A 26,545-nucleotide genomic window follows, 5' to 3' on the forward strand; every position below is an offset into this window, starting at 1 on the left:
ACCCCTGCCCACCTTCCTGATCCACTGCACCCAACCTTTTTGAAACTTTGACAGTGTCTTCATACATCACTGAAATATTTAACTCTGATATTCCAAACTTACTTCCAAAGTACACACTTTATATAAATAGGTAAAAGCTTCAGATAAAATATTCGATCGTCTCTGTGGTTTAACATTTCTTTAAATAGCATTAAAAACACAAACATCCAGCCCTTGCAATTATACGTACAAACGTACACACACATACACACGTGAATTTATAAGGCTCATAGGTAAGTATGCAAAAAATAAACAGACTATCCATCCCCCACTCCACCCCCAGAAAAACAAATTCTATACAATGAATCTGAAACCAAACAGAAGCAAACCATTAAAAATACCAAACTTCTTATGTTTTCGTGCAGTCTTCTCTCTTGATTTCAGCTCATCAAAATAGTACAGTATTTACAAGTGGAAGGAAAAGCTGCACAGGCAGACTTCACAACACTGTTGACCTGTAGCCATCTCCACCATGTGCTTCAGAGTGCCTTTGTACTGGCTGGGTGTGCAGTGTGCGATGCTGGCTTTTGAGGGTAGTAGCTGTAGAAGTAAACCTGTAGCAGGATGGCCATGTCCACAAAGACCTGGAGCAGGCCACAAATGGAGAACTGGAAAGGAGCCTGGTTCAGGATAAAGTAAACAGTCTTGAAGGTATCGCCGCTGGTCCACATCAGCACCATCTTGACACTACAAAAAGGGACAAAACAGAAGAATTAAAGAGGGTATGACTTAGGAACCTCTTGGGGCTAACTGGTAGAGGGGTGTGTGTGTGTGTGTGTGTGTGTGTGCGCACAGTTTTCCCACGATCCCCTGGGCCAGATGTATGCATATTAAGTTGACCAAAAGGTGACATGTGAATTCTCTACCAAGAGCCCCCTGGTCATCATAATCCTTGCAAAATGTATATACGATCATTTGTTTAAGGAATTCTGTATCTGTTTTATGAACGGAGGGTCACAGCCAGGCTGGCTGGCAAATGCTGCAAAGACTTGGGGTGAGCTAAATTTCATTAGACAGGAACATATCTTGTTAGTTAAGTCTAGGCTCTAGAGTGCATGTTACAATTTTAATTTACATGTAACCATTTGTTTCCAATACTTTTACTTACTATTTCTCAAATTTCTATTCTTTGTTAAATACATTTATACTTGTTTTCACTATAAACATATCTAAGTGATCTAAGGTGCGACTGGTAAGGGAGACACTTGGGAGGACTCATGGTTGTAGCAATAGCCATGCTCAACTGCAGGGGGACAGCAGAGCCTCTGTAGGCTAAGAAGGGAGCGCTTGTGTTGCCCATGACAGGTGGAGTCAGGGAGCTGACATCCGGCAGGCACAGACAAGGCTTCCTCTTGCTAAAGGCAGGTGATAGCAAGGGGTCTCACAACCCTAGGAAGTATAACAGATGGAAAGAACTGGAACTTTGATATAGGTTTAGCTTTACCAGACCATGACAGCATTGATCTACCTATATGAACAGTTGTCAATACCTGATGCTGCAGCGAAAGGCTACCACCAAGTCCACACAACACACTTAATCAAATCAAGCAGCGCTCTAAGTAGGGGTGGATAATTGCTTCCTGACCCCCTAAAGCCTACAATTTTGTTATCTTAGTACCTACAGACATGAATGCCAGTGGCCAAGTAGTTATCTAACTCCTTTTAAAAATCACGCTGTGATATCTGACTTGATGACATCCTATGAAAATAAATTACATAATTTTATGTGCAGCATAATCAGTGTAAGTAATATGGTGAACATCAAACAGATTTCAAATATCTTTTCACTGCAACACATACGGCCTCCTGTGAGTGTCTCTCTCTCTCTCTCTCTCTCTCACACACACACACACACACACACCCATACCCTCTAGTCACTCTAAATAAACACTTATGCGAAGAACTGATTTCTTGTACATCATACCATGCAATGTGTGCTCGAGAGTCAAAAATAAGTAGTCCAACAGTACACACAAAGAAAACAATGAATGGATCTGCAGCGGTTTATAGCAAGGTTAAAAGTCCATCAAGAAGGTTTGCTCCCATGGTTTATACCTGTGCCAATGCCCAAACTTTAATACCCATCATTCCTCCCTTTTCTACTTTCATTTTGCTGCATCTTTAGCGTTTCCCTGCTTTCCCCTCACCTCCACTGCATTTCTGGTCCTCCCATTCAAGGTTCAGGAGAAAGTATGGGGAACAGAAATAGATTTTAAAACATAAAATACATAAGGTTTTTCTTGTAGTGCCCTCAACACTGACAGTCAAGGATGTGAACAGTCAGTTTCTGAAAGCTGGTTATGGGCTTCATATATTATAACTGGAGAGCTTTTTAAAAGGGCAGATAAGCAATACTAAATAAAAGCTTTGCAGTTCACAGTTACATTATCATAAATATTATGCAGCCCATAGATGAAATGTCAGAATTATGACTGATTGAGTTTTGCCAGACTTGATTGTAATTCATCAAACGTAACTGTGCACACACCATAGAAAAGGAATAGGGCCCAATGTTCATTTCCTAAACATTCAAAGGGGAGGAGGGGAAATCAAGATAGATCAATTTGTATTTTGGATACAAATATATCACCCTAATATGGGCTAAATCTTGCATTCCATACTCTAGTCCTTACTGTAACAGGGGCCAAGGGAGTCAGACGATACTGACCCATCACGTAACAGGAGTATAAGCCTTTTGCAACATTTATACCCCATGTTAGGTGACTGGGATCATAAAGTAAAGATCAGTAACAATCTACATATTATAAAGCTACCAAGGGATTTCATGTGTGAAGCTGCAAGCTGGACATACGATTCAATAAATAATCATATATGACTAGTTCAGTCTCAAATTGTATACAAACAAGAAGAAGAAATAGATACGGTAAGCCTAGTTCAGTCCTCCTCGTTCAGGGAAAGAAAGCACAGTCCTTCGGTGTAACAAACACCACCAGCCACGGGAATGAGCCAAGCTACAGAACATTTTTTAGATAGTTAGACAGGCAGATTTTTTTAAAACAGAAACAAATCTGAACAGCTTGAATACATAAGACAGGAGTGCAATAAATTAGGATAGTTCATTTGCAGGCAGCTGAAATGACTCATGATGATACTAAGCCATGGATGTTTGCTATGCTGATTTAATTGTGAATCTGTCGTTTTACAATTTTGTTTGTCTGTTCAATAAAAACCATCCCATGCTAAACAAGTGTGTGTCTGGCCTGCCGTGTCTGGCAAAATGATATGTTAATTGTTTGGATAAATCCAATTAAAAGATGCCCCATAGATTTTAAGTAGGAGTCTAACATCCAAAGGACAAAACCTGGGACCTCTTTTTTTGTTTTTTCTTGCTGAATATCTGGCAAAGTCAAAGTCAGAACAGGGGGCTATTTAAAAATATCCCAGATTGTTGCTACCCAAGAGAGTGGGGTGTTTTCAGGGGAAACATAGATCATCAGCAGTCTATAAACCATGAGGGAGTTTAGTCTCCTGGTGAGAGAGCTATAGCCAAAGGCGAAAAACTTTTGGATAAATACAATGTAGCGCTTTATGAGCAAAGCGCATGCTGCAATGGCAGTGCAGATCTAACAGTCACGTGAGCCATGATGTACAGACAAACCAGACTCTGAACTTGCATTAGGAAATATTTTATGATCTTGTTGTTGGCAATGCTGGTTTACAAATTTGGTGTGTGATCCTGCATTCCTTGCACATTTAGGAGTCCCAGTGACTTCAATGGGAATTTCAGATGCTCAAGGAAAGTAGGATTGTGCCTGTGATGTTTTCCAGGTCACACTCCAACACTCAGTGTTCAGAAGAACACCAAGTTATTCAGTTGCATATATACAAGAAGATTGACATGAAATGAATATAGCTTAAAAGTTAACAATGTCAGACATCAAAAAATGTACATTAGTTGGGGCATACCACCAGGAGAAAATCTGCAAATTAATCCTGGGTTTCTGGTTTAACAAAAACTGCTGTGAAAAAAATTATTAAAAGAAAGCAAGCAAATAATTGCGACAAACCTAATTTCACAAATGCATCTAGGCCAGTGGTTCTCAAACTTTTGTACTGGTGACCCCTTTCATGTAGCAAGTCTCTGAGTGTGACCCCCTCCCCCAAATTAAAAACACTTTTTTATATATTTAACACCATTATAAATGCTGGAGGCAAAGCGGGGTTTGGGGTGGGTCCCGAACCCCCTGATCTAGGCCATAGGGCCAAGGAAATAACCAGGCCACCCTGCACACATTAGTGACCATATAAGTTCTCCCTACTCTCACACCCCTATATTTACAATATTACAGATGTGCTGGTAGCACCACTTATTGTTAAAGTTGCTTAATACTTTCCACTTTAGCACCACCCCTGTTCTCAGTAGATTGTGACTTTACCAAACTGGGGGGCAATTTTCCATGCAGGGTGTCTGCCTCAGGTTGAATGTTTTTTGGAAAATTTCAGCTACAACAGTTTAGCCATTTCTGAGAACAAGGTTAGATGCAAATACATTATTTTGCCCAGTTGGCTGGCTAGGTGGGTGGGTGGAAGACATAGGTCATATGAGGAGCTGGGGGCAGGGGAAGGGACACTGGGACTAGCTGGCAAGGAGATTGGGAGTAGGAACCAATGTGGGGGGAGATGGAAGGGAACAGAAGGAGGAAGGAAAATCTGACAAGGAGCTGAGGTGTGGCTGATCAGAGAGACTGAGACAAGGGACCAGGGAGGGGAAGACTGAGATTGGATGAGGAGTTTGAGGAGGGAGACTAGAACTGGGAGTCAATGAGATGTGGGGAGAGAACACACAGATCGGATGAGGAGCCAGAGGGGACTAGGAGTTGGGAGGGGAGCGTCTGGAAGCGGGGGGAAGGAGGAGACTGGAACTCAGTACATCCAGAGGGAGAGATTAAGACTAGCTGGGCAAGGAAACTAGGACTGGAATGAGAAGCCTGAGGAGTGGAGACCGAGACCATGGGACTGGATAGGCAAGGAGCCAGGATGAGAAAGAGAGAGGATGAGGATAGGGACAGGTTGGAGGGGATGGGGAAGAAGTAGCCATGCTTGTAGGGAATGGGCAGAAGAGTCTGTGGCTGCTAGAGCACACTCTGGAAAGTACCCCAAGATCCCTTAGTGTCTCAATTACTCTGCTATCAGCAAATATCTGTGAAAAAAGTGTCTCTCTCATCCCCCTTTAGTACCGGTCCACGTGGAGGACAACCTACTGCTGCTATCAGTTACACTGTTAGCTCAAGTGGAAGAGATCCATGCAATGGATCAAAGGGTTCCAATCATGCTGATGACCCATGTGGGTGTCAATATGATGCCACATGGAGTTACTGTTTTCCACAGGAAAAAACAGCATGTGTTCATGTCAGTAAAGACTGTATCATAATGCATAGGCACAAGGGGGCCGAATTCAGGTTGAACAGTTAAAAGTTAGGAAAGGCCAGAATGCAGGTTGAGTGCTTGACTTTGAAACCTCAATAATGTTCTTTTAACACAGCTGTGCGGGGGTAATTATTCTACTTGCTGCACACAGTGCTTCCATTCAGAGTAATGGGAGTTTCTGTGTGCATCGAGAGGAATCAAAACTTCACATCCCCATGTACGTCGGCATATCAAGTCATTTCAGGATTTCACCTGGGATCAGAACAGGAAGCTGTAGGCTGCACATTCTGAACTTTGCCCACTAGCCCTCTGAAGCGGAGGGGAATTCTAATGGCTGCCCAGCTGTTTTTTACATTTATTCTTATTGCTGAAAAGGAGAAATCGTGGACAGATTGCTTCTTGTCTGCCTGGAAGGAAGAAAGGAGCAGAGTGTCTTGTCAGATAGGGAGGCTTTCACTGAACAATTTTATTTATTTTTGGGTGCTTGTCTGAGTGGTTATTCTACAGACCTTTTCCATTCAGGGAAGAAGAAGAAGATGCTAAGTGCCACAAACCAGTCCTTTCTTGCAAGAATACCTGAGGCACATACAAACGAGCAAGAAGTATGCCAAGGAGACCACCTGCAAGAACCAAGGAGGTTTACACACAAGCTGCAAAAGCTCACTTCCAACATTCACAGAAGCCATATTTCAAACTTCAAGTTCTGATGCTTGAGTTTTTCCAAAACTAAGCAACCCAACCATTAACAAAGCTGCACTCTGTGGCATCCACAACAAAAAAAACATTCAGCTTTAAATCTTCTCCTATCGTTACTATCAGGGCCGGCTCCAGGCACCAGCCCAGCAAGCAGGTGCTTGGGGCGGCACGTCGGGCTGTTCGGCGGCGGGTCCCTCTCGGAGGGAAGCACCTGCGGCCGAATTCCTGCTGAAGAAGAAAGCGGCGCGGTAGAGCTGCTCAGATTGCCGCCGATCGCAATTGTGATCGCGGCTTCCCCCCCCGCCCCACTGCTTGGGGCGGCAAACACCCTGGAGCCGGTCCTGGTTACTATAACGTTTGAAAGCTGGACTGGAGAAGTTTAAACTGCAGGGCAGGCCCTGATCTGCACAACCAGCAGAGAGACAGTCAATTAGAAAAGTGTTATGACCATACTGCTCCAAGACAAAGAAAACTGTCATGTTAGTTAGGGGTAGGAGGGAGAAAGAGACAGAAAAAGAGGAGTGAGCCATGCCACAGCATGATTGGTTAACTAGAAAGAGATAAATGGCAACATTTCTGCAACAATAGATATGCCCAGTGAAGAGAAGGAGGCAAGAGTTGCTCTGAAATAGATGGTGTTGCCAGAGGCTGAAGCCGACTTGCAACAAAAATAGCACTTCCCACCAATGTAAATCACTACTGCGGTATCCAGTGACGACAAACCTCCCAAAACAAGTGGCTTTCTTACAAGTGATCTTGTTACAGGGAATTGCTAAATTAATAACAGTCAGTTAATGTCAAGTCTCCATAAAATTTGAATTGACCATAAATGAGGGAATCTGTTGGGAATTTTTCTGTTGTGATTTACTCTTAAAAACATGAAAGGATAACTACTTATTATGCTATTGAAATAATTCTCAGAAGAACATCATGTGCTTTTATCACTTGATAGACATTAGAAATCTCTCTTTCCACAGGTACTGCCAAATACTAATTTAATATGCTAACATAAAAGAAATCCCTGAGACACTGCAGTTCTGCACCAGTGACAGCATATTTCATATAGATTGTTGTACAATTTACTTTGCTAAAAAACAGCACCAAGCAATAGCTTTTATTTTTAGTTTGTTGTAGTATTGTGTGTGCTAATACTGCAATTTGAAGTTATATGAATTACAGAAACTAGAGTTGGAAAATATCTATGGGCTCACCTTGTCTATACACCCAGCCAATAAAGGAGTGTTCTGTAGAAAGCTTTTTCCAGACCCCTGAATAGTTTTAAGTATACTAAAGGGAAACCTTTCCACTGCTTCACTTGGGAGGCTATTCCACAGTCTCACTCAGTGGTTCTCAAGCTATTTACCATTCTGGGCTGCATATGCAACTCTCTGTGTGTTATGTGGGCCACATCCAAACAATATATATATTACCTGTATGGCCCTGAGGATGTCACATGGGCCTCAGCTGTGTGCTGATTGGGCTGCAAGTAGCCCACGGGTTGAGAACCACTCACTATTTGGAAATTTTCTCCAATATTTGGGCTCAGAACTCCTTATTCAGGCACCACTCGCACAGAACTTAATCTTCGCCCTTTCTTCACTCCATCTATCCATAGCCTGACTGCATGTTCTTGCATGATTCTCCCTTTCTAGTACACCATTCTGCTTTTACCCTCAATTCTTTGAGCATTCTCTTGTTCGTTACACCTTTCTTCCTCTGCCTACCAAAAGAAACAAGAACTTCTAAATAAAGTTAAGGCACAAAACCCTGTTCCCTCTCTCTGCCCCCAAATCATTATTAGCCTTAAAATTTGATGCAACAATACATCAAACTAGCTGTCACTTACAAAGCAGCACATAGGCAGAATCACAGTCTGCAGAACTTTGGTTGGTACTTGGCACAAACCTACACAAAAGGAAAGATCTAACAGTCCTTGTTTTTATTTGTTCCATGGATTTTCTCATATCAACATTAACACTCTGCATATGTAGGTAATTTAACACACAAAACCAAAAATATCCTACAGCTGGAGGATGTGAAGAGGATCAGACATTAGACAATGACTTCCGTTGTGAAATTCCACAGTGACTTGACCACACATGCCAGCACACTTCAATAAAAATAGCAGCTACGTCTTGCCGGACTGTAATTACATCTGTGGTATAGTTATGAGCGTAGTGCTAATTTTATTCAGTGGCCAGCCAAGGGACCCAGAGACCTAAAGTTTATTTCAAATAACTGGAAGATGGATACAATTTATCCAACTTTATCTGCTTAAAAAGTTATTCGCTGCCCTCTCAAACCAGTGGAAACTATTTAAATCAACAAAATTTCTGTGACTTTCAACTTTCTCATCAACTTTTGTGAGAATTAGGTTATGTCTACACTAGGACTTTTGCTGGTCAGAGGTGTGACTGACATAAGTTTCACCAACAAAAGCGCTCGTATGGATAGCACAATGTCGGCAGGAGAGCGTCTCCCTCTGACCTAGCTACCGCCGCTTGTTGAGGGTGGTTTAATTATCTGCCGTCCGCGTAGAGAAGCTACATGGGAGACCTTACAACAGCACAGCTGCAGTAGTACAGCTGTGCCGCTATAAGGTCTGTACTGTAGACATAGCCTTAGACTAGCGCCTTCCCTCTGATAGCCTCAAAGTGCTTTACAACCGTTAACAAAAACCTCTTTGAAGTAGGCAAATAGTAGGTCAGGTGAACACAGGAAAACCTTTGATTGTAGACTAAACTCATACCAACAAAAAAAAAGCGATATTGTCTATATAGCTTATACCAGTTCAGCACGCAAAATAATACTGGCAAAAACACATTGAGGCTGGTATAACCATGTCTACTCTAGGTCTTTGCAGGTACAGAAATAATCAGGCCTGGGGTACCCTACAAAGTTTTGTTGGCAAAATTTGCTTTTTGTTAACACAGATTTGCATGTGTCCACACCCAAATCTAATTCCTGTCTGCAAAACCCAGACTTTCTGTTACCAAAATAAAACCTCCCCGAACAACAGAAGTCCTCTGATGACATACTCCCACTGGCAAAATGCCAGTGTGAATACTGCATTAGTCTCACCTTACATATAGAGAAATTGAGGGTCTGGAGGTTAAGTGACTAGCCCAACGTCATGCAGAAAGTCTGTGGTTAGGCACAGACTAAAACCCCAGATTTTCTGAGTGAGTCCTGTACTGTGATCACAGGATCACCCTAGGATCAGTTACAGAACCAGTTCGCAAATCTTGAACAATTAGGAAACATTTTAAGATCAATAGTTAGCAAAAGTTGTGCTATGTAATTAATAGCTTATATTTGCACATTTAAGGTGAAATCCCGACTCTATTGGTGTCACTGGAAGCTTTGCCATCAACTTCAATATGGCCAGGATTTCACTCTTAGGGAAGAGTTCTTTTGAAAACTAACTCCCTATATAAAATCATATAATTCATAAGCAATGAATTAAACTTGCAAATTTCCTTCTCCTCTTCCAGAAAGAATGGTCTTGTGGTTAAGACACAGCATGGATTTTGGCAATGCTGCATTCAAACCCTGTCTCTGCCACACAGATTCCCCATGTGACTTTGAGAAAGTCATTTAATAGCTCAGTGCCTCAGTTCCACATCTGTAAAAAAGGATACTATTTCTCCTTATGACAGGGGCACTAGGAGGATAACATCAGTAATATTTGCTAGCTGCACAGATTCTTCAGGAATAGGGGCCATAAAAAGTCAATCAGTGAATAAATTTCAGCACTGCCCATGTTTTGAAAAATATTTTCTAACCATCTTTTTCAGCTGCTAACTGTTGCAATCTGTTTACATTAGCATATTTGGAGCAAGAAGCAGCTTTCACAGTTGGTTCCAACATCCTCACTTTGGAAAATGTTCAGCTCATATTTTCAGGCTCTGAAAAGCAACTCTTCTATATCAGGTCTCCTTACAGAAATGTCAAGTGTACACACTAGTAGCATTTCTGCCAGAGAGACTGACCCGTCTTTAACACAGAAACAAAGGCAGAAGACCATGAAATCTGAATGCTATGCTATTTTTAAAAGTGCAAGAAAAAATATACATGAATAGAGCATTTATCCCCAACTTTTAAAAAAAGTGTCAGTACTGATGCACGACCATCAAGAGCCATATTTCCAAAGGCAAGTGTCTAAATTTTGCCATCTGGAAGTCAAGTTTGCACACACCAATACAGGCTATTTGTATGAGGACATATCTAGAGCATTTTTGCAGGCCCAGCAGTGTATATTGTGCACAACCAGTTGAGAAATCTAAGTTTGATACTCCACGCCTAGGTGCCGAGCCTCTAGAGTGCCTTATGTCATTTAGTAGCAATCTGTCTGACACTGGAGTGGCACTGACAATTTCCAGAGGGAGCCATATGTCCAGCCTTTGACAGAAGAACATTTAACAGGAACTTGAGGGAGGAGAAAGATCAAGAGCTTATTTTGGAACTTCAGAGTTAAGCTGAAACTAGATCCGTGAGTAATGGATAGCATAGTGTGTGGGTTTGGAATAGAGTGGCCAGACAGCAAATGTGAAAAATCGGGACAGGGGGTGGGAGGGTAATAGGAGCCTATATAAGAAAAAGACCCCAAAATCGGGACTGTCCCTATAAAATCGGGACATCTGGTCACCCTAGTTTGGAAGATCCAGCTATTTGAAAACCCCTGCAATTCTTAGGAACAACAGGGTTTATTGAGAAAGATGTTCCGGAACGAATGCTACATTCTGCTTGTTCAGCAAAAAAATTCAGAGAGATGCACTACAAGGTAGTTGTGTCAGATGTTTATTTTATATTTCTTTTATGCAGCCACAAAACACAAACGGGGGGAAAAAAAAGAAAAGAAAATAATTATGAAAAAGGAGTTAAGCCAATACATTACAGCTACTCAGATACACACATACTTTCCCATGATTTTCAAGTGAGTGTCTTTATTAATTATTACTACTACTCCTACCACCACCACCTACGGTGGGCTGTTGCAAGGGGGTTCAGCACTATTTGATAGTATACTAATTCAAGGTAAAATTTTCCTCTGAAAAATGCAGATTCAGGTTTGTGAATTCATGATGAATTTGCTGAATTGTTTTGGTCAAAAAACCTAAAAAATCCTCCCTCCTCCAAAGAAATCAAAATATTTTATTTCAACATATACTTCAATTTTACATTTTTTTTTCCATTTAAAAAAATAAAGCTCAAAAACAAAATGAAACATTTTGTTCAGGATGAACAAAACGCTTTGTTCCACCATAACTAAATAAATAATAAACCAACTAAAGACTTTTTGGTTTGCCAAAAGTTTTTCTTGATTTGTCAGTACAGCCAGTAAACTGAAAAATCAATTATTCACACAGCTCTGTGGTGTACACATAAAAACACAGATTGGGTAACGAGTCTACAGTGGACTGTTCACATAACAAAATGTCCCAGATTGAATTAGTTTTGCTCATACAGTATATAGAACACTCCTACATAATATTAATTTTTAAATATCTTACTTTTTTACCACGTGCTCTTAAGTGATTGCCCCATTGTATAAAAGACAGGTGTTACAGTCTGTGGAGGTGAAGGATCTTTGACGCAGTATGTTGCAAAGGCTCCTTTGGGAGCTGTAATAATAGATACTATTTTGTAGAGCAACTTGAAATCATTGATTGAAAGTTGCTGTACAAGTGTAACCAATGAGCCTCAACACCCCAGTGAAATAGATCAACATTATACCCATTTCACAAGTAGGTAAACTAAGGCACAGAGTGGCTATTTATCCAAGGGCCACACAGAGAGTCAGTGGCAGCTCCAGGAACAGAATTCTTTCCTGCGAGTTGCTTCCTGACTTTAGTGATTAGAGCGTAAATGGCTGTGACTTGTCCAGACAGCCTCCTGCGCACTCCCCACTGAAGTGCACTGCAGAGAGGTACATTTTTAACTATTAATAATTTGGCCACTTTTTATGGGGATAAATAATGCAAAAGAAACACCCAAATCCAATAACATTCTAATGATTTGAGTCTGCAATCCTGTCTAACTGGAAGCATAAGGCATTTAAAGATTTTAATAAAAAAGAAAGTAACCTGCTCTTGAGCCCAAGCTTTGTATCCCCAGGCTCAAACACATTATTACACAGATTTTTAACAATTCCCCTTCCCCCCTAAAAAAAACAGGGAATTATAGTAGGAAATTTTGTTAGGCCCATCAGCCAATTTAAGTGAAGTCATTTTAATACATGTGTGCCTTCATTTTATTATGATAACCCAATGAACAGTCGGCCCATGTTTTAATATTGTAATGATTTAAAGCTGCAATTGCTGCTGAGGTCAACATATACAAAGTACAGCTGGATCTCTAGGTCTAGCTTTAATATTTCCTATGCTGTCTTGGACCAGTGGTCTTAAGTAGCTCCATAAAAAAGCTGGTCTCTCATGGAGCACAATCTAAGAACATCATTATAGTCATTTACTTTTCATGCATCAATCACATCCTTCAGCTAAATGTTTTTGTACATTTTAAGAAAACATTTGAGAAATACAATTCCCAAACACAACTGTGTGTAGAATAGGAGCGAACACACAGGGGCTAAGTTTAAGACTCCTTTCCAATCACCTAACAATCTGGAAATAAGATTAGATTTTTACCTGAAATGAGATTCACCTGCTCCTTGAAACCTTTGTGATTACATGGCAATAATAAATACAACTGCACTTACCACTTACCAAAAAACACTTGCAAACTGGCAGTAAAGAGGACATAAACCAGGACAGAGGAAAGATCTTTATGCAAAACAGATTTCAAGTGTTTAAAAATGGAACTCAGTACCTAAAAAAAAAAAAAAACCCCAATCTGTAGCAGCAGCAACACACAGCAAGTTTATACCCTTTCCTGTGATAAAACCCAAAGTTCCCAATTTTAAATTGAAATCAGAAGATATTGTTTTGTCACAAGATACCAAGCCAGGGAATGATCAGTCAGCAAATTATTGTTATTGAATATTCATTTGCATTATAGTAGCACCCAAACGGCCCAATCAGTGCTGGGCTCTCCACAAAATCAGAAAAAGGAGTCCCTGTTGCGGATATAACAACAAAAAGATTGGAAAAAAAAAAAATCAAACTATCAAAGCAAAATACTAATAACTTCTCCATGTAGTAACCAAATATGTATCTGAAGGTTCAGCATTAGCAGCCATAGTAACCGGAGATAGATAAGACCTGCTAGGCTGTAGAACATCCTCCTACTAATAATGCATGGTTGCTCCCTACAATCTATTTTTAGGGGCTTATCCAGTCTAGGATAAAAGTGTCGGAAGGGATGGGGCTTCCACCACTACCCTTAAGAGACTACTCCACAATGTAGCAGATCTATGTCAGGAAGTTTTTCTTGACAATTAGCTTATATCCCCTTTACTTAAACAATGTATTTCATTCCTTACTCCAAGTTATAACCCCAAGCATCATGCTAAAACAATACCTCTCCATCCCTGCCTTTCACACCCTTCAGATATCTGTAGACTTATGCCACCCCCTCTCCCAATCGGTCACTGAGCTAAGCATTTTTTTCCCCACCTTTCATCAGTAAGTCAGTCCCTCCAGCGCCTTCATCATTTTTGTTGCTCTTTCCTGAATTCCTTTACAGTTTATCTACAACTTTCTGGTAATGAGGAGCCAGAACTGACTGAAGTATTCTATCTGCAGTCTTACTCACACAAGTAGTTGCATTGACCGTTGGCAGAACAAGCAAGGTTTGTAAAATGTGCATTGGTATTTGTAGGCTCATAAAGCCACCCTTGTTTCAGAATTCCAGAGTTTCTTAAGTACTGGGGGAAGAAGGAACTCTTTAAAAGCCAAACCGTTTTTTACTAGCCCTCCATTATAAGCCCAGTTTTGACCAACTCCTCCTATAACTTAGCTAAACCACACAAAAGTTTTTATGTGACCTACCAGCTGGGAACATTTTGACCAAATCTAACATGCATCGGGCATGGCATATTTATGATGTGTGTGTGACAAGAATAAGAGGCCTTTACTTTTCCAAAAATCTCAAGCCATTTTTGGGGAAAAGCACCTCTCAGAAGAGAGTTTGGGGCTAGAAACTCAAAGTTTGGTTTTATTTATCTGTGTTCTATAGAAGCCTTTGAATATTTGGGAAGGTTGGCTGCTTAAGAAAGACGTTTTTTGCTATGGATTTCTGAACCAAACCCCCAATGTGAATTGTTTTGATTATAAGATTTAGGAAGGCTTAATTTACAATGTCTTTTGCTCTCAAAGGTCTCTGTAAAAGACTGTTTGTGTGAATGAGGAATGTATGCATCAGGAAAAGATAAGGTGTGAAGGCCATTGTTATAGCCAGATGGTCAAGGAAGGAGTGAAGAGACTTAAGGACACCAGAGAACCATCAATGCGCATCCATAATGAAGGAAGGGCAGATTGACGACACTGAGGTAAGGCTGGCACCCCTAAAGACAATTGATTTAAATCGAAACAAAGACAGGATGACCCTCTCGGAGGCGTATTGGAATGTTTACATCAAAAGATACCACCAATTAAGGAGTAACAGGTCATAAACTGACACAGCAAAATCCACAGACTTCAACAGAGAAAAACAAGACTATAAGAACAGGGTGCTTTGCCATGGGACTTTGGGTTCGTCTTGCCACATTCCAGGAGCATCGGATCGCGACTGACAGAGCCCGGCTCCCCTCTGTGACCAATCTGTTTCCCATTTTCACGCTGGTTTTCTCTGGAGTCCTCTGTGGCCTCGCTGTAGAGCACTGAGAATGTAATGGGAGGGAGGGGTGCAGTGGCAGCAGCATGCAGACATAGAGAAGAGCAATGCAGTGACCCCAGCATGGAAGTAGGTGGGCCCAGGGCCAATCAGAGGGGGAGCCAGGAGGGCCATTTGGTCTGGGCCTCAAGCTCAAAGGGGGCCTCAAATTTAGACATTTGTTCGTTTTTTGGCATTTGATAAGTTTCGCAACTTGTTTTTATGCGCATCCCTAGCAGGACCAAAATGTGACACTCTCAGCTTACAGCTGCAAATTTAAGCAAATAAGAGATGTGATTTGGTAAAAGACAATTTTTTTGTTAACTGATATAGATTGTCATATTCAAGAGAGTTTAAAATGTTCATAAATATTAATAAAAATATATTGGTTCTGACGGCACAAGATTAGACCATGTGTCATCATTTTTTATTTTTATTATGGCTAGGGGCCTCAAAAGCTGGAAGTGGCCTGGAACTCTCTAGACCTCTGAGAGGGCCTGGGTGGGTCACAGTTTAGGTATTAAGTTAGGCTGCGGCAGGAAGTTGCAAACAGAGCAGAGCAAGTGGCAGACAAACCACAGATTTTGTTGAAATAGGGGGGAAACATTTGCTCCTTGAAATCAGATTCAGACAGTTTTCTACCAACATCTCTTTAGGGCATACTCTGTGCTCATTTTGCATGCACGGAAAATACTGTAGAGCATGCCCCTTCTGTCAGCCCAATCAGTTTGAATGTGCTGGATATTATTCCTGCTGAAGTGACTCTTTCAGTGGGGCGGGGAGGAACCCAAGCCTACCATATTCAAAGGGTCACTCCCCCTCCACCCTTCCCATTGGTATTAGAACCACAAAGGGTGGCAGGAAGTCACAAATTCAAGCTTCGTCATAGCACTGAAATTTGGTCTAGGAAATAAACATCTTAAAACAAAGTTAAAAATCCTTTTATGTTAATGGTTTTTTTTCCCCAAGTCTCCCACAGCTCACCATTTGCTACTATATTTTTTGAAGCCACAGTAAGTTCTATTAAAAGTTTCTCAATGACTGTTGCACCAAACCACTGTTTAACAGAGGGAGATAAATAGTGTACAAAACCTTTATACTGGAGGATCTCCAAGCATTTCACCAACATTTAATTAAGGTATTATTTCCAGTTTGCAGATGGGGAAAATATATAAAGGTACAGGGAGACACTAAGTCACCTGACTAAAGTCACAGATGGGGTCAATTTAATAGCTGCAATTAGAACCCAGGAATTTCTGTTTCCCAGTCTTGGCGTTCAGAACACTATACCATATCTTCCTCACCAACAACGTAAAGGCCATAAACCATGGGATGGGAAGGTACTGCAAGTAAGGGAAATACAAAAAAAAAAAAAAACAACCCCTAAAACACTACTACTGCCAGATGGATGGAGGCATGAGATGGAAGAAAGACTTTTTTTTAAGACATCTATGATTTGGTTGACATTATGGAGCTAGAGTGGGATAATATACATGACTAGACTGTCAACAGAAGTACTTTGAATGAGCAACGAAAGCAATCAACAGATGAAATAGGAGAAGTTCAAAATGCTTAATAGCTATTTTACAATCAGTGTTCACTGAAAAGGACAACTGTAGCCCAGATAATTGGTGCCATAATACCTAACAAGGAAAGGAAAAGGTCACTAGGCAAAATGATGAAGGTACACATTGAAGAATGCCAGGTTACCATTCACATAGTTGAAATATCAGAAGCACTGACAATTATTTTTGAAGAATCATGGAGAACGCTGGAAGTCCCAGAAGAATGAAAAAATGTTAATTATTTGAAGAAGGGTAAAACACACTGAAGGAAATACAGATGCGTACATTTAACGTTAACACCTAGGCCTGGTCTACACTAGGCGTTTATGTCGAATTTAGCGCCGTTACATCGAATTAACCCTGCACCCGTCCACACCACGAAGCTATTTAGTTCGACATAGAGGTCTCTTAAATTCGAATTCTGTACTCCTCCCCAACGAGGGGAGTAGCGCTAAATTCGACATGGCCATGTCGAATTAGGCTAGGTGTGGATGGAAATCGACGCTAATAGCTCCGGGAGCTATCCCACAGTGCAACACTCTGTTGACGCTCTGGACAGCAGTCCGAGCTCGTATGCTCTGACCAGCCACACAGGAAAAGCCCCGGGAAAATTTGAATTCCTTTTCCTGTCTGGCCAGTTTGAATCTCATTTCCTGTTTGGACATCGTGGCGAGCTCAGCAGCACTGGCAACGATGCAGAGCTCTCCAGCAGAGATGGCCGTGCAATCTAATAGAAAGAGGGCCCCAGCATGGACTGATCGGGAAGTCTTGGATCTGATCGCTGTGTGGGGCGATGAGTCCATGCTTTCCGAGCTGCGCTCCAAAAGACGGAACGCAAAGATCTACGAGAAGATCTCTAAAGCCATGGCAGAGAGAGGATACAGCCGGGATGCAACGCAGTGCCGCGTGAAAATCAAGGAGCTGAGACAAGGCTACCAGAAGACCAAAGAGGCAAACGGACGCTCCGGATCCCAGCCCCAGACATCCCGTTTCTACGAGGCACTGCATTCCATCCTAGGTGCGGCCGCCACCACTACCCCACCACTGACCGTGGACTCGGAGGATGGGATATTGTCCACGGCCGGTTCCTCGGACATGTTAGCGGACGGGAAAGATGAGGAAGGAGATGAGGAGGACGAGGCAGTCGACAGCGCTTGCAACGCTGATTTCCCCGACAGCCAGGATCTCTTCATCACCCTTACAGAGATCCCCTACCAACCGTCCCCAGCCGTTAACCCGGAGACAGAATCAGGGGAAGGATCAACCAGTAAGTGTTTTAAACATCTAAACATTTATTTTTAACAGAACAGGAATATTAACAATAACAACAATGGATTTCTCATGATTAGTTTGCCCTAGGCGCTTAACGTTTCAGTCCTGGGCAGTGCAACTATTCAAAAAAAAATCTAACAATGTCCGGTTTTGCATGATTGTTCTGCCCAAGCCGCTCTACTGTTTAGTCCCTGCCAGTGCAGCTACAGTAAAATGCGGTCTACATGTCCGGGGATAGAGCAGAAATCCTCCTGGGACATCTCCACGAAGCTCTCCTGTAGGTAATTGGAAAGCCTTTGCATCAGGTTCCTGGGGAGAGCGGCCTTATTGGGTCCTCCATGGTATGAAACGTTCCCGCGCCAGGAGACAATCAAGTACTCCGGGATCATTGCCCTGCAGAGCATGGCGGCATACGGCCCTGGTCTTTGCAGGCTTTCCCGAAGCATTCTTTCTTTATCGCTGTCTGAGATCCTCATGAGGGTGATGTCGCTCATGGTGACCTGCTTTGAATTAGGTAGGGGAATGTTAGTATTGGGACTGCTTGCCCATTCCTTTACAGAACTGTAACCGCCGGTTTACAGCCACGCGGTGGAGGCGGGAGAGGGCGGCATACAGCGATCTTTCCCTGGGACAGCCGCGAGGGGGTGGGACAAGGGCAGAGTTCATGCTTGCCAGATTGCTGGCAGCAGGGACTGTCATTGCTTTCAATGTGAAAGGAGGCCAGTGCTACTATTAAAGTTTTAAGCAGCCACAAGTCTACGGCTTACCATGTCTGCCTGCTACACAAATTCCGGTGTCCTGCCCCGCTTCTCAGATCTGCAGTGCAAGACCCCAGGCACTGAATGCGAGGGCCGAAAATTCGACCTTGTCCTGAGTGCGCATGTGATAGGTGCTGTGCATGGTCTTGTTCACAGAGAAAGACTATGTTCTTTGTTCACAACTAAATTTATCTTTCTGAGGAATTCACTCCCTTTTTCCCATTCCCACCGCCACATCTGCGACTGTCTCCCAACCCAGCCTGGCATCACACTCCCAGAGGCTAGCGCAGATTAGGCGGAGGAAGAAGAGGACACGGGAAGACATGTTCTCGGAACTTATGGGCTGCTCCCGAGCCCAGGCAGCACAGCAGACCCAGTGGAGGGAGAACTTGTCCCAAATGCACCGATCACACATGGAACGGGAGGAGAGGTGGCGGCAGGAAGACCAGCAGGCGACTCAAACGCTGCTTGGACTAATGAGGGAGCAAACGGACACGCTCCGGCGCCTTGTGGATGTTCTGCAGGAACGGAGGCAGGAGGACAGAGCCCCGCTGCAGTCTATCTGTAACCGCCCTCCCCCGCCACCAAGTCCCATACCCCCCTCACCCAAAGTCCAAAGAAGGAGGGGCGGCAGAGTCCGTGAAAACTCCCACTCCACCCCTGCAGACTGCTCTAGTACTAGAAGGCTCTCATTCCCCAAAATTTGACAAGTCCCTTCCTTCCCGCCTCACACAAGCCCCCGTCCAAGTTTCACCCCCCAGTTTCATGTGTAGTTGCTAATAAAAAATACGTTTCTGTTAATTACTGTTTCCATCATGTTCTTTTGGAGGAGAGTCTGTCTGAAGGGGGGGGAAGGGGTTGGTAATTGGACAGGACAGTCACCTTTAGCAGGGTACAGAGGCGGGGGCAGGTCCAGCAGCAGGGCACATACACAGTGCAGTCACTAGTTACGCTGGTCAGTATGGGAGGTGGTTTTCATGTTCTGTGGGGGGGGGGGGGGGTTGCTCTGTGACTTTGTGGCGGGGGAGGGCAGTTAGAGATCTTATGCAGCGGTCCTTATCCTGGATCAAAGAGCCACGCAGCAGGGGATCTGTAACCGTCCTCCCCCTGCCACAAAGTCACATAGCCCCCACATACACACAGTCCCAATCAGGAGGGGTGGCAGGCTCCGTTGCAACAACCAGTCCACCACTGCGGAGCCTGTCATTCCTGGAGTTTAGAAGCGTCATTTGCATCACTACACTACACCCGCTCCCCACCACAGTCTGCGTCCCAGGTTTAAAACATTCCCGCGAAAACAGTAATAAAGACAATGGTGTTCATTAACAAAATAGAAGTGATTTTATTTTTTTGGAAGGGGGTGAAGGGGGTATGTAACTGGAGAGGATAGTCAACATTAACTGGGTAAAGAAACGGGGGCAGGTTCAGCTTCTCTGTACACAAACTGAAAAGTCACTGGTTACCCTGCTCACTCAGAAACCTAGCTTTCAAAGCCTCCCGGATGCACAGCGCGTCCCACTGGGCTCTTCTAATCGCCCGGCTGTCTGGCTGGGCGTAATCAGAAGCCAGGCTATTAGCCTCAACCTCCCACCCCGCCATAAAGGTCTCCCCCTTGCTCTCACAGAGATTGTGGAGCACACAGCAAGCTGCTATAACAATGGGGATATTGGTCTCGCTGAGATCACAGCGAGTCAGTAAGCTTCTCCATCTCCCCTTGAGACGGCCAAAAGCACACTCCACCACCATTCTGCACTTGCTCAGCCGGTAGTTGAAGAGTTCTTTTTCACTGTCCAGGGCGCCAGTATAGGGCTTCATGAGCCAGGGAATTAGCGGGTAGGCTGGGTCCCCGAGGATCACTGTAGGCATCTCCACATCCCCAACAGTTATTTTGTGGTCTGGGAAGTAAATACCTTCCTGCAGCCGTCTAAACAGACCAGAGTTCCTGAAAACGCGAGCGTCATGAACCTTGCCCGGCCATCCGACGTTGATGTTGGTAAAACGTCCCCTATGGTCCACCAGTGCTTGCAGCACAATTGAAAAGTAGCCCTTTCGGTTGATGTACTGGCTGTCCTGGTGGTCCGGTCCCAGGATGGGGATGTGAGTTCCATCTATAGCCCCACTGCAGTTTGGGAATCCCATCTCGGCGAAGCCATCTATGATGGCCTGCGCGTTTCCCAGGGTCACTACCTTTGAGAGCAGTACCTCAACGATTGCGTTGGCTACTTGCATCACAACAACCCCCACGGTAGATTTGCCCACGCCAAAGTGGTTCGCGACTGACCGGTAGCTGTCCGGCGTTGCAAGCTTCCAGAGGGCTATGGCCACTCGCTTCTGGACAGTCAGGGCTGCTCGCATCCGGGTGTCATTGCGCTTCAGGGCAGGGGACAGCAACTCACAAAGTTCAAGGAAAGTCCCCTTCCGCATGCGAAAGTTTCGCAGCCACTGGGATTCATCCCAGACCTGCAGCACTATGCGGTCCCACCAGTCCGTGCTTGTTTCCCGGGCCCAGAATCGCCGTTCCACAACATCCACATGACCCATTGCCACCATGATGTCCTCGGCGCTGGGTCCCGTGCTTTCTGACAGGCCTGTGCTACTCTCAGACTTCAGGCCCTCACTGCGGTGCCGTAGCCTCCTCGCCTGATTTATCTGCATCTGCCTCTGGGAAAGGTGGATGATAAGCTGCGAGGCGTTGACAACGGCCACAACTGCAGTGATGGTCGCAGCGGGCTCCATGCTCGCAGTGCGGTGGCGTCCGCGCTGTCACTGACCAGAAAAGTGCGCGAACTGGTTTCCCGCCGGCGCTTTCAGGGAGGGAGGGCGGGAGTGACGGACGGATGACAACAGTTACCCAAAAGCACCCTCGACACATTTTTTTACCCAGAAGGCATTGGCGGCTCGACCCAGAATTCCAATGGGCAGCGGGGACTGCGGGAACTGTGGGATAGCTGCCCACAGTGCACCGCTTCCAATGTCGACGCTTTCCCCGTTAGTGTGGGCTCACAAAGTCGAATTACTGTCCTTAGTGTGGACACACACGTTCGACTTTGCAATATCGATTCCACATATTCGATTTAAGTGAAATCGAACTACTCTCGTAGTGTAGACATACCCTTAGTAAATTACTAGAACAGTTAAAGCAAGCAATTTGTAGGTACTTTGAGGAAAACAAGGTATTAGCCAACATGCGTTAACTTAGGGGATAAAGGAAAAAGACTGCTGATGTAGTGTATCTTGACTTCAATAATGGCTTTGAAGGAATTCCACATAAGACACTTGTTGTAATAGTAGAAGAAGTAAATAATAGGTAGTAATAATACTCTGCACTTATACAGCAACTTCCGTTCATGTTCATCGTTGAAACCCTGATATCTCCATTTGATACCGTCTTTTCTCTAGGCCAGCTCCTACCTGTTCTATTGAAAACTGCAGTTCTTTTTCATGCCACTAGTCCATGAACCGTGTTTGTAAATGTTCTTTGGTCCTGAAAGCGTTTGCACTGACTTCAGAGCATTTCTTGTCCTGCCAGGTCAGAAGATTTCAACTCAGTAATCAGAATGATGTGGATTTACATCTTGATTTTTCCACTTCAGCTTTAACTTGTTAGCAGCTGCTGTTTCAAGAATGACTACAGTTAGCGATTAAATTATACCATCCCTTGGAAGCTGGGATTCCCATTATATAAAACTAGATTGAAATGGGGAAATTGCCTTTTCTGCATTATAACTGGCAAAGTGTTCAATAAACATTTCTGTTCTGTGTTTGGTAAAAAGATTATGTTTCATATCATTCAATCATCTGGTGATTGAACACTTTCTATTCCAATCATAACTCAGGAGGATGTTAAACAGCAGTTACTAATGTTAAATATTTTTAAATCAGCAGTCCAGATAACCTGTATCCAAGAACTTTAGAAGAGTTGGAAAGGTGCTCACTGGACTGTTAATGTTGATTTTCAATAACTCTTGGTACACTAAGGATGCTCCAGAAGACTGGAAGAAAGCTAATATCGTGCCAATATTTAAAGAGGGTAAGCGGGATGATCTGGAGTCGTTGGTGGGACTGCTCCGTTGCACCTCCTGAGGTGCCAAGCATGGCTCTGCAGGAGCTTCTCGCCTTAGCCCATAAGTTTTGGCTGCCTGCTTGGAGCAGGGTGTCCCATGCCATAAGCTCGGCTTCAGTCTCTACACAGTCAATAAAAATAAACTCAGAATTTGGCAATCTGCCCCTTTAAAATATAAATTGAAAGGCAAGCACTTAGTTTCAGCACTTGAAGGCAAGGCCCTGACCTGGCCCTGGGGTTCTGGGCCAGCAATGAGGAGCTCCTCCTCTGTCCAGTCTCACCCAACACTCCCCTGATAAGAAACAGACAAGCCTTCTTGACTGGCCTGCCGGCTCCCAACTGGTCTGTGCTGGCCCCAATGCCCCAGGGCAGTGCTGGGGGGTGGGGTCTGCACTGCAGGGAGTGGGGTTGGAGCTGAGTTTGGGGTGCCCTCTCCTCACAGTCAGTCCTGGCCCTGATGCTAGGAGGCTGTACAGCCTCTGGGCCTAGAAAATCTTGTTAGTAACCTAGCCTGAGCAGAGAGATGGCTGGACACTGATGCCTCCAGCAAGGGGCAGAGGTGACCTGGTAGACCAAATCACAATTGGGTCTGTTAGCCTGACACTGAAACAGGGCAAAATAATGTAACCACTGATATAGGATTTGATTAATAAAGAATTAAAGGAGGGAAAGATAATTAATGCCAAAAAAAATAGATCCTGTCAAACTAACTTGGTATCTTTTCTTGATGAGATTACAAGTTTGGTCACTAAAGGTAACAGTGTTGATGTAATATACTTAGACTTCTGTAAGACATTTGACTCATGACATTTTGATTAAAAAACCAGAATGATACAAAATGAACATGTCACACATTAAATGGATTAAAAACTGGCTAACTGAATGGTCTCAAAATGCAATTGTAAGCAAGGAATCATCACAATAAAGCATGTTTGTTTTTAATGAGGTCCTGCAGGAATCTGTTCTTGGCCCTATACTTTAACATTTTTATCAATAATCAGAAAATCATTACTAATAAAGTCTGTAAATGACACAAAGATTAGGAGAGTGATAAATAACGAAGAGGACAGGTCACCGATACAGAGCGATCTGGATTGCTTGGTAAGCTGGGCACAAGCAAACAATATGCATTTTAATATGGCCATGCATCAAGTGATACATCTGGGAGCAAAGAAGGCAGGCCATACTTACAGGATGGAGGACTCTATCCTAGGAAGCAGTGACTCTTGCAGAAGACTTAGTGGATAATCAGCTGAACATGAGCTCCTATTACAGCACTGTTTCCAAAAAGGTTAGTGCAATCTTTGGATGTATAAACAGGGGGATTCTCAAATAGGAGGGTAAATTACCCCTGTATTTGGCACTGATGCGACCACTACTAGAATATTGTGTCCAGTCCTGGTGTACACAATTCAGGAAGGCTGTTGATAAACTGGAGAGGGTCCAGAGAAGAGCCACAAGAATGATTGACAGTATTGGAAAAACACATGCTTTATAGAGAGATTCAAGGAGCTCAATCTATTTAGCTTAACAAAGAGGTGAAGGGGGTGACTTGATCACAATTTATAAAAACATAAATGGGAACAAAAATTTGATAATGAGCTCTTCAGTCTAGCAGACAAATGTGTAACAAGATCCAATGGCTGGAAGGTGAAGCTAGACAAATTCAGAGTGGAAATAAGGTGGAAATGTTTAGCACGAAGGGTAACCAACCATTGAAACAATTTACCAACTGTAGAGGTGGATTCTCCATCACTGGCACTATTAAAATCAAGATTGGATATTTTTCAAAGAGATATGTTCTAATTCAAACAGGAGTTAATTCAGAGAAGTCCTATGGCCTGTGTTATACCAGAAATCAGACTAGATCACCCAACAGTCTCTTCTGGCCTTATCTATGAAAAATAATGGTTCTATCTCTAGTAATTAATGGTAGCAGCTGCTTAAATCACCATGGTAATCACAAGGCCATTATTTTAAAATGCAGTATGTTGCAAATTGATAGAGCTATAGTAACAAATTCTTTGTATCCTTGGTGAAGTGGAAATCCTGATTTTTTTCAGTGTCATACAGTATTCATGAGCTGTCCAATGAAGATGAAGCCAGCATCACTTTCATTTGAACTAAATTAATTCATTGTTAATCCAGAACTAAGGTACCGTACATACGCACAGTTGTTTTGTTTTACAGAGGGAAGAATTCCTGAAGACGTAGCAAAGAGTAATATGCTGGTGTTATTTTCAATATTTTATTTTTAGTCTAAAATTCCCTTTAAAATAAAAAAAGTGACGTCATTTTCAGATTGTTTCCCTGTCAGCTGTAGTTAGAAATTATCCAGAGAACCAAGTCTATTTCAACTCATTGAACATTCCTAGCTTCAGGTTTTTCTAATTTGTTTAGATCAGCACAAAAAATAAAAAAACAAAAAACAAAAAAAAACCCAATTCAAAGTAGAAAAGCTCAGGCATCAGATTCCCTGTGTGTGCTGCCCAAAATGCATCTGCTCACCATGACTCATCCTGTTCTGTCAGTGTACCTCATTCATAATTGCAGCCCATTCTTCAACACCAATCTGGTAGTTGGTGATTAAAATGGACCTTTTACAACTGCTCTTTAAAGTACATGCCTGAAGTGATATAAATACAGATGGAAAATCCCTCAACTCACAATAACCTTTCCAGGGGTCAAACTAACTATTTTACTAGAGCCAAAAGTCTCTGGACCAATGTAAAACAGCGGTTAAGCCACTGAAGTCAGAAATGTTGATGCTGATGTAAGGAAGATACAGACGCCCTCTGTCTGTAAATGGAAGATAGATGGTGTGAACAGCTGCACTGTACAAAAAACAAACAAAAAAAAAACACATCCCGCAAAACAAATCTTATCTCCCACTGAGAAATGCGGATTATTTTATATTTTCAGAACAAGCTGGTAAGACAACTTTGGGGGAGAGGGAGCAAGCAAGATATCCAAGAAGACACATGCCTCAGATTTTTTTTTGTAAAGAACAGCTATATGTACTGCACATATTATATTAGATATTAGATAGCTCTCAGACGTAAGCTCTCAAACTGGCTTATAGCTATGTTATACCTCATTATAATACACTTCTGACTGTAAGAGTAATATCAAAATTTGCAATTCTTGGCTCCCATGGCTTGAGAGACAATGAATACAGACTTTTTCTTCAGTGAGTTATGATTATTTTACAGGGTAATTCCAGTAATCCCAGTAGTATTGCTACAGAAGAGGCAAAAATAAGTATTTTCTTTTAGTTCTCATTTCCCCCAGTTTCAGACCTCACCGAGTTGTAACCTGATCTAATATAATACCTTAACTCTCCCACAGAGCCGTTATGGAACAGATTTTCCACGTTAGGCATGACTGGAAAAAGGATGACTGTAAAAAGGCTAATGTAGTGCCCATCTTTAAAAAACGGAAGGAGGAGGATCTGGGGAACTATAGGCCAGTCAGCCTCACCTCAGTCCCTGGAAAAATCCATGGAGCAGGTCCTCAAGGAATCAATTCTGAAGCACTTAGAGGAAAGGAAAGTGATCAGGAACAGTCAGCATGGATTCACCAAGGGCAAATCATGCCTGACTAACCTAATTGCCTTCTATGATGAGATAACTGGCTCTGTGGACGAGGGGAAAGTGGATGTGTTATTCCGTGACTTTAGCAAAGCTTTTGATACGGTCTCCCACGGAATTCTTGCCAGCAAGTTAAAGAAGTATGGGCTGGATGAATGGACTATAAAGGTGGATAGAAAGCTGGCTAGATCGTCGGGCTCAACGGGTAGTGATCAACGGCTCCATGTCTAGTTGGCAGCCGGTTTCAAGCGGAGTGCCCCAAGGGTCGGTCCTGGGGCCGGTTTTGTTCAATATCTTCATTAATGATCTGGATCATAGCGTGAACTGCACCCTCAGCAAGTTTGCAGATGACACTAAACTGGGAGGAGTGCTAGATACACTGGAGGGTAGGGATAGCATACA

General features: G+C 43.0%; 1 protein-coding gene across 2 annotated transcripts in view; it reads right to left on the reverse strand.

Moving 5' to 3' along the window:
- Positions 1-518: 518 nt before the first annotated feature.
- Positions 519-26,545, reverse strand: part of SLC66A2 (solute carrier family 66 member 2) — a 93,780-nt gene continuing 67,753 nt past the window's right edge. For both annotated transcript variants that reach the window (XM_065399642.1, XM_065399641.1), the window contains one exon: positions 519-726. In XM_065399642.1, the coding sequence (XP_065255714.1) occupies positions 519-726 (208 nt within the window). The remainder of the gene's footprint in view (positions 727-26,545) is intronic.

This window comes from Emys orbicularis, chromosome 2, assembly GCF_028017835.1.
Source record: "Emys orbicularis isolate rEmyOrb1 chromosome 2, rEmyOrb1.hap1, whole genome shotgun sequence".
In the NCBI taxonomy this organism is placed as follows: domain Eukaryota; kingdom Metazoa; phylum Chordata; order Testudines; family Emydidae; genus Emys; species Emys orbicularis.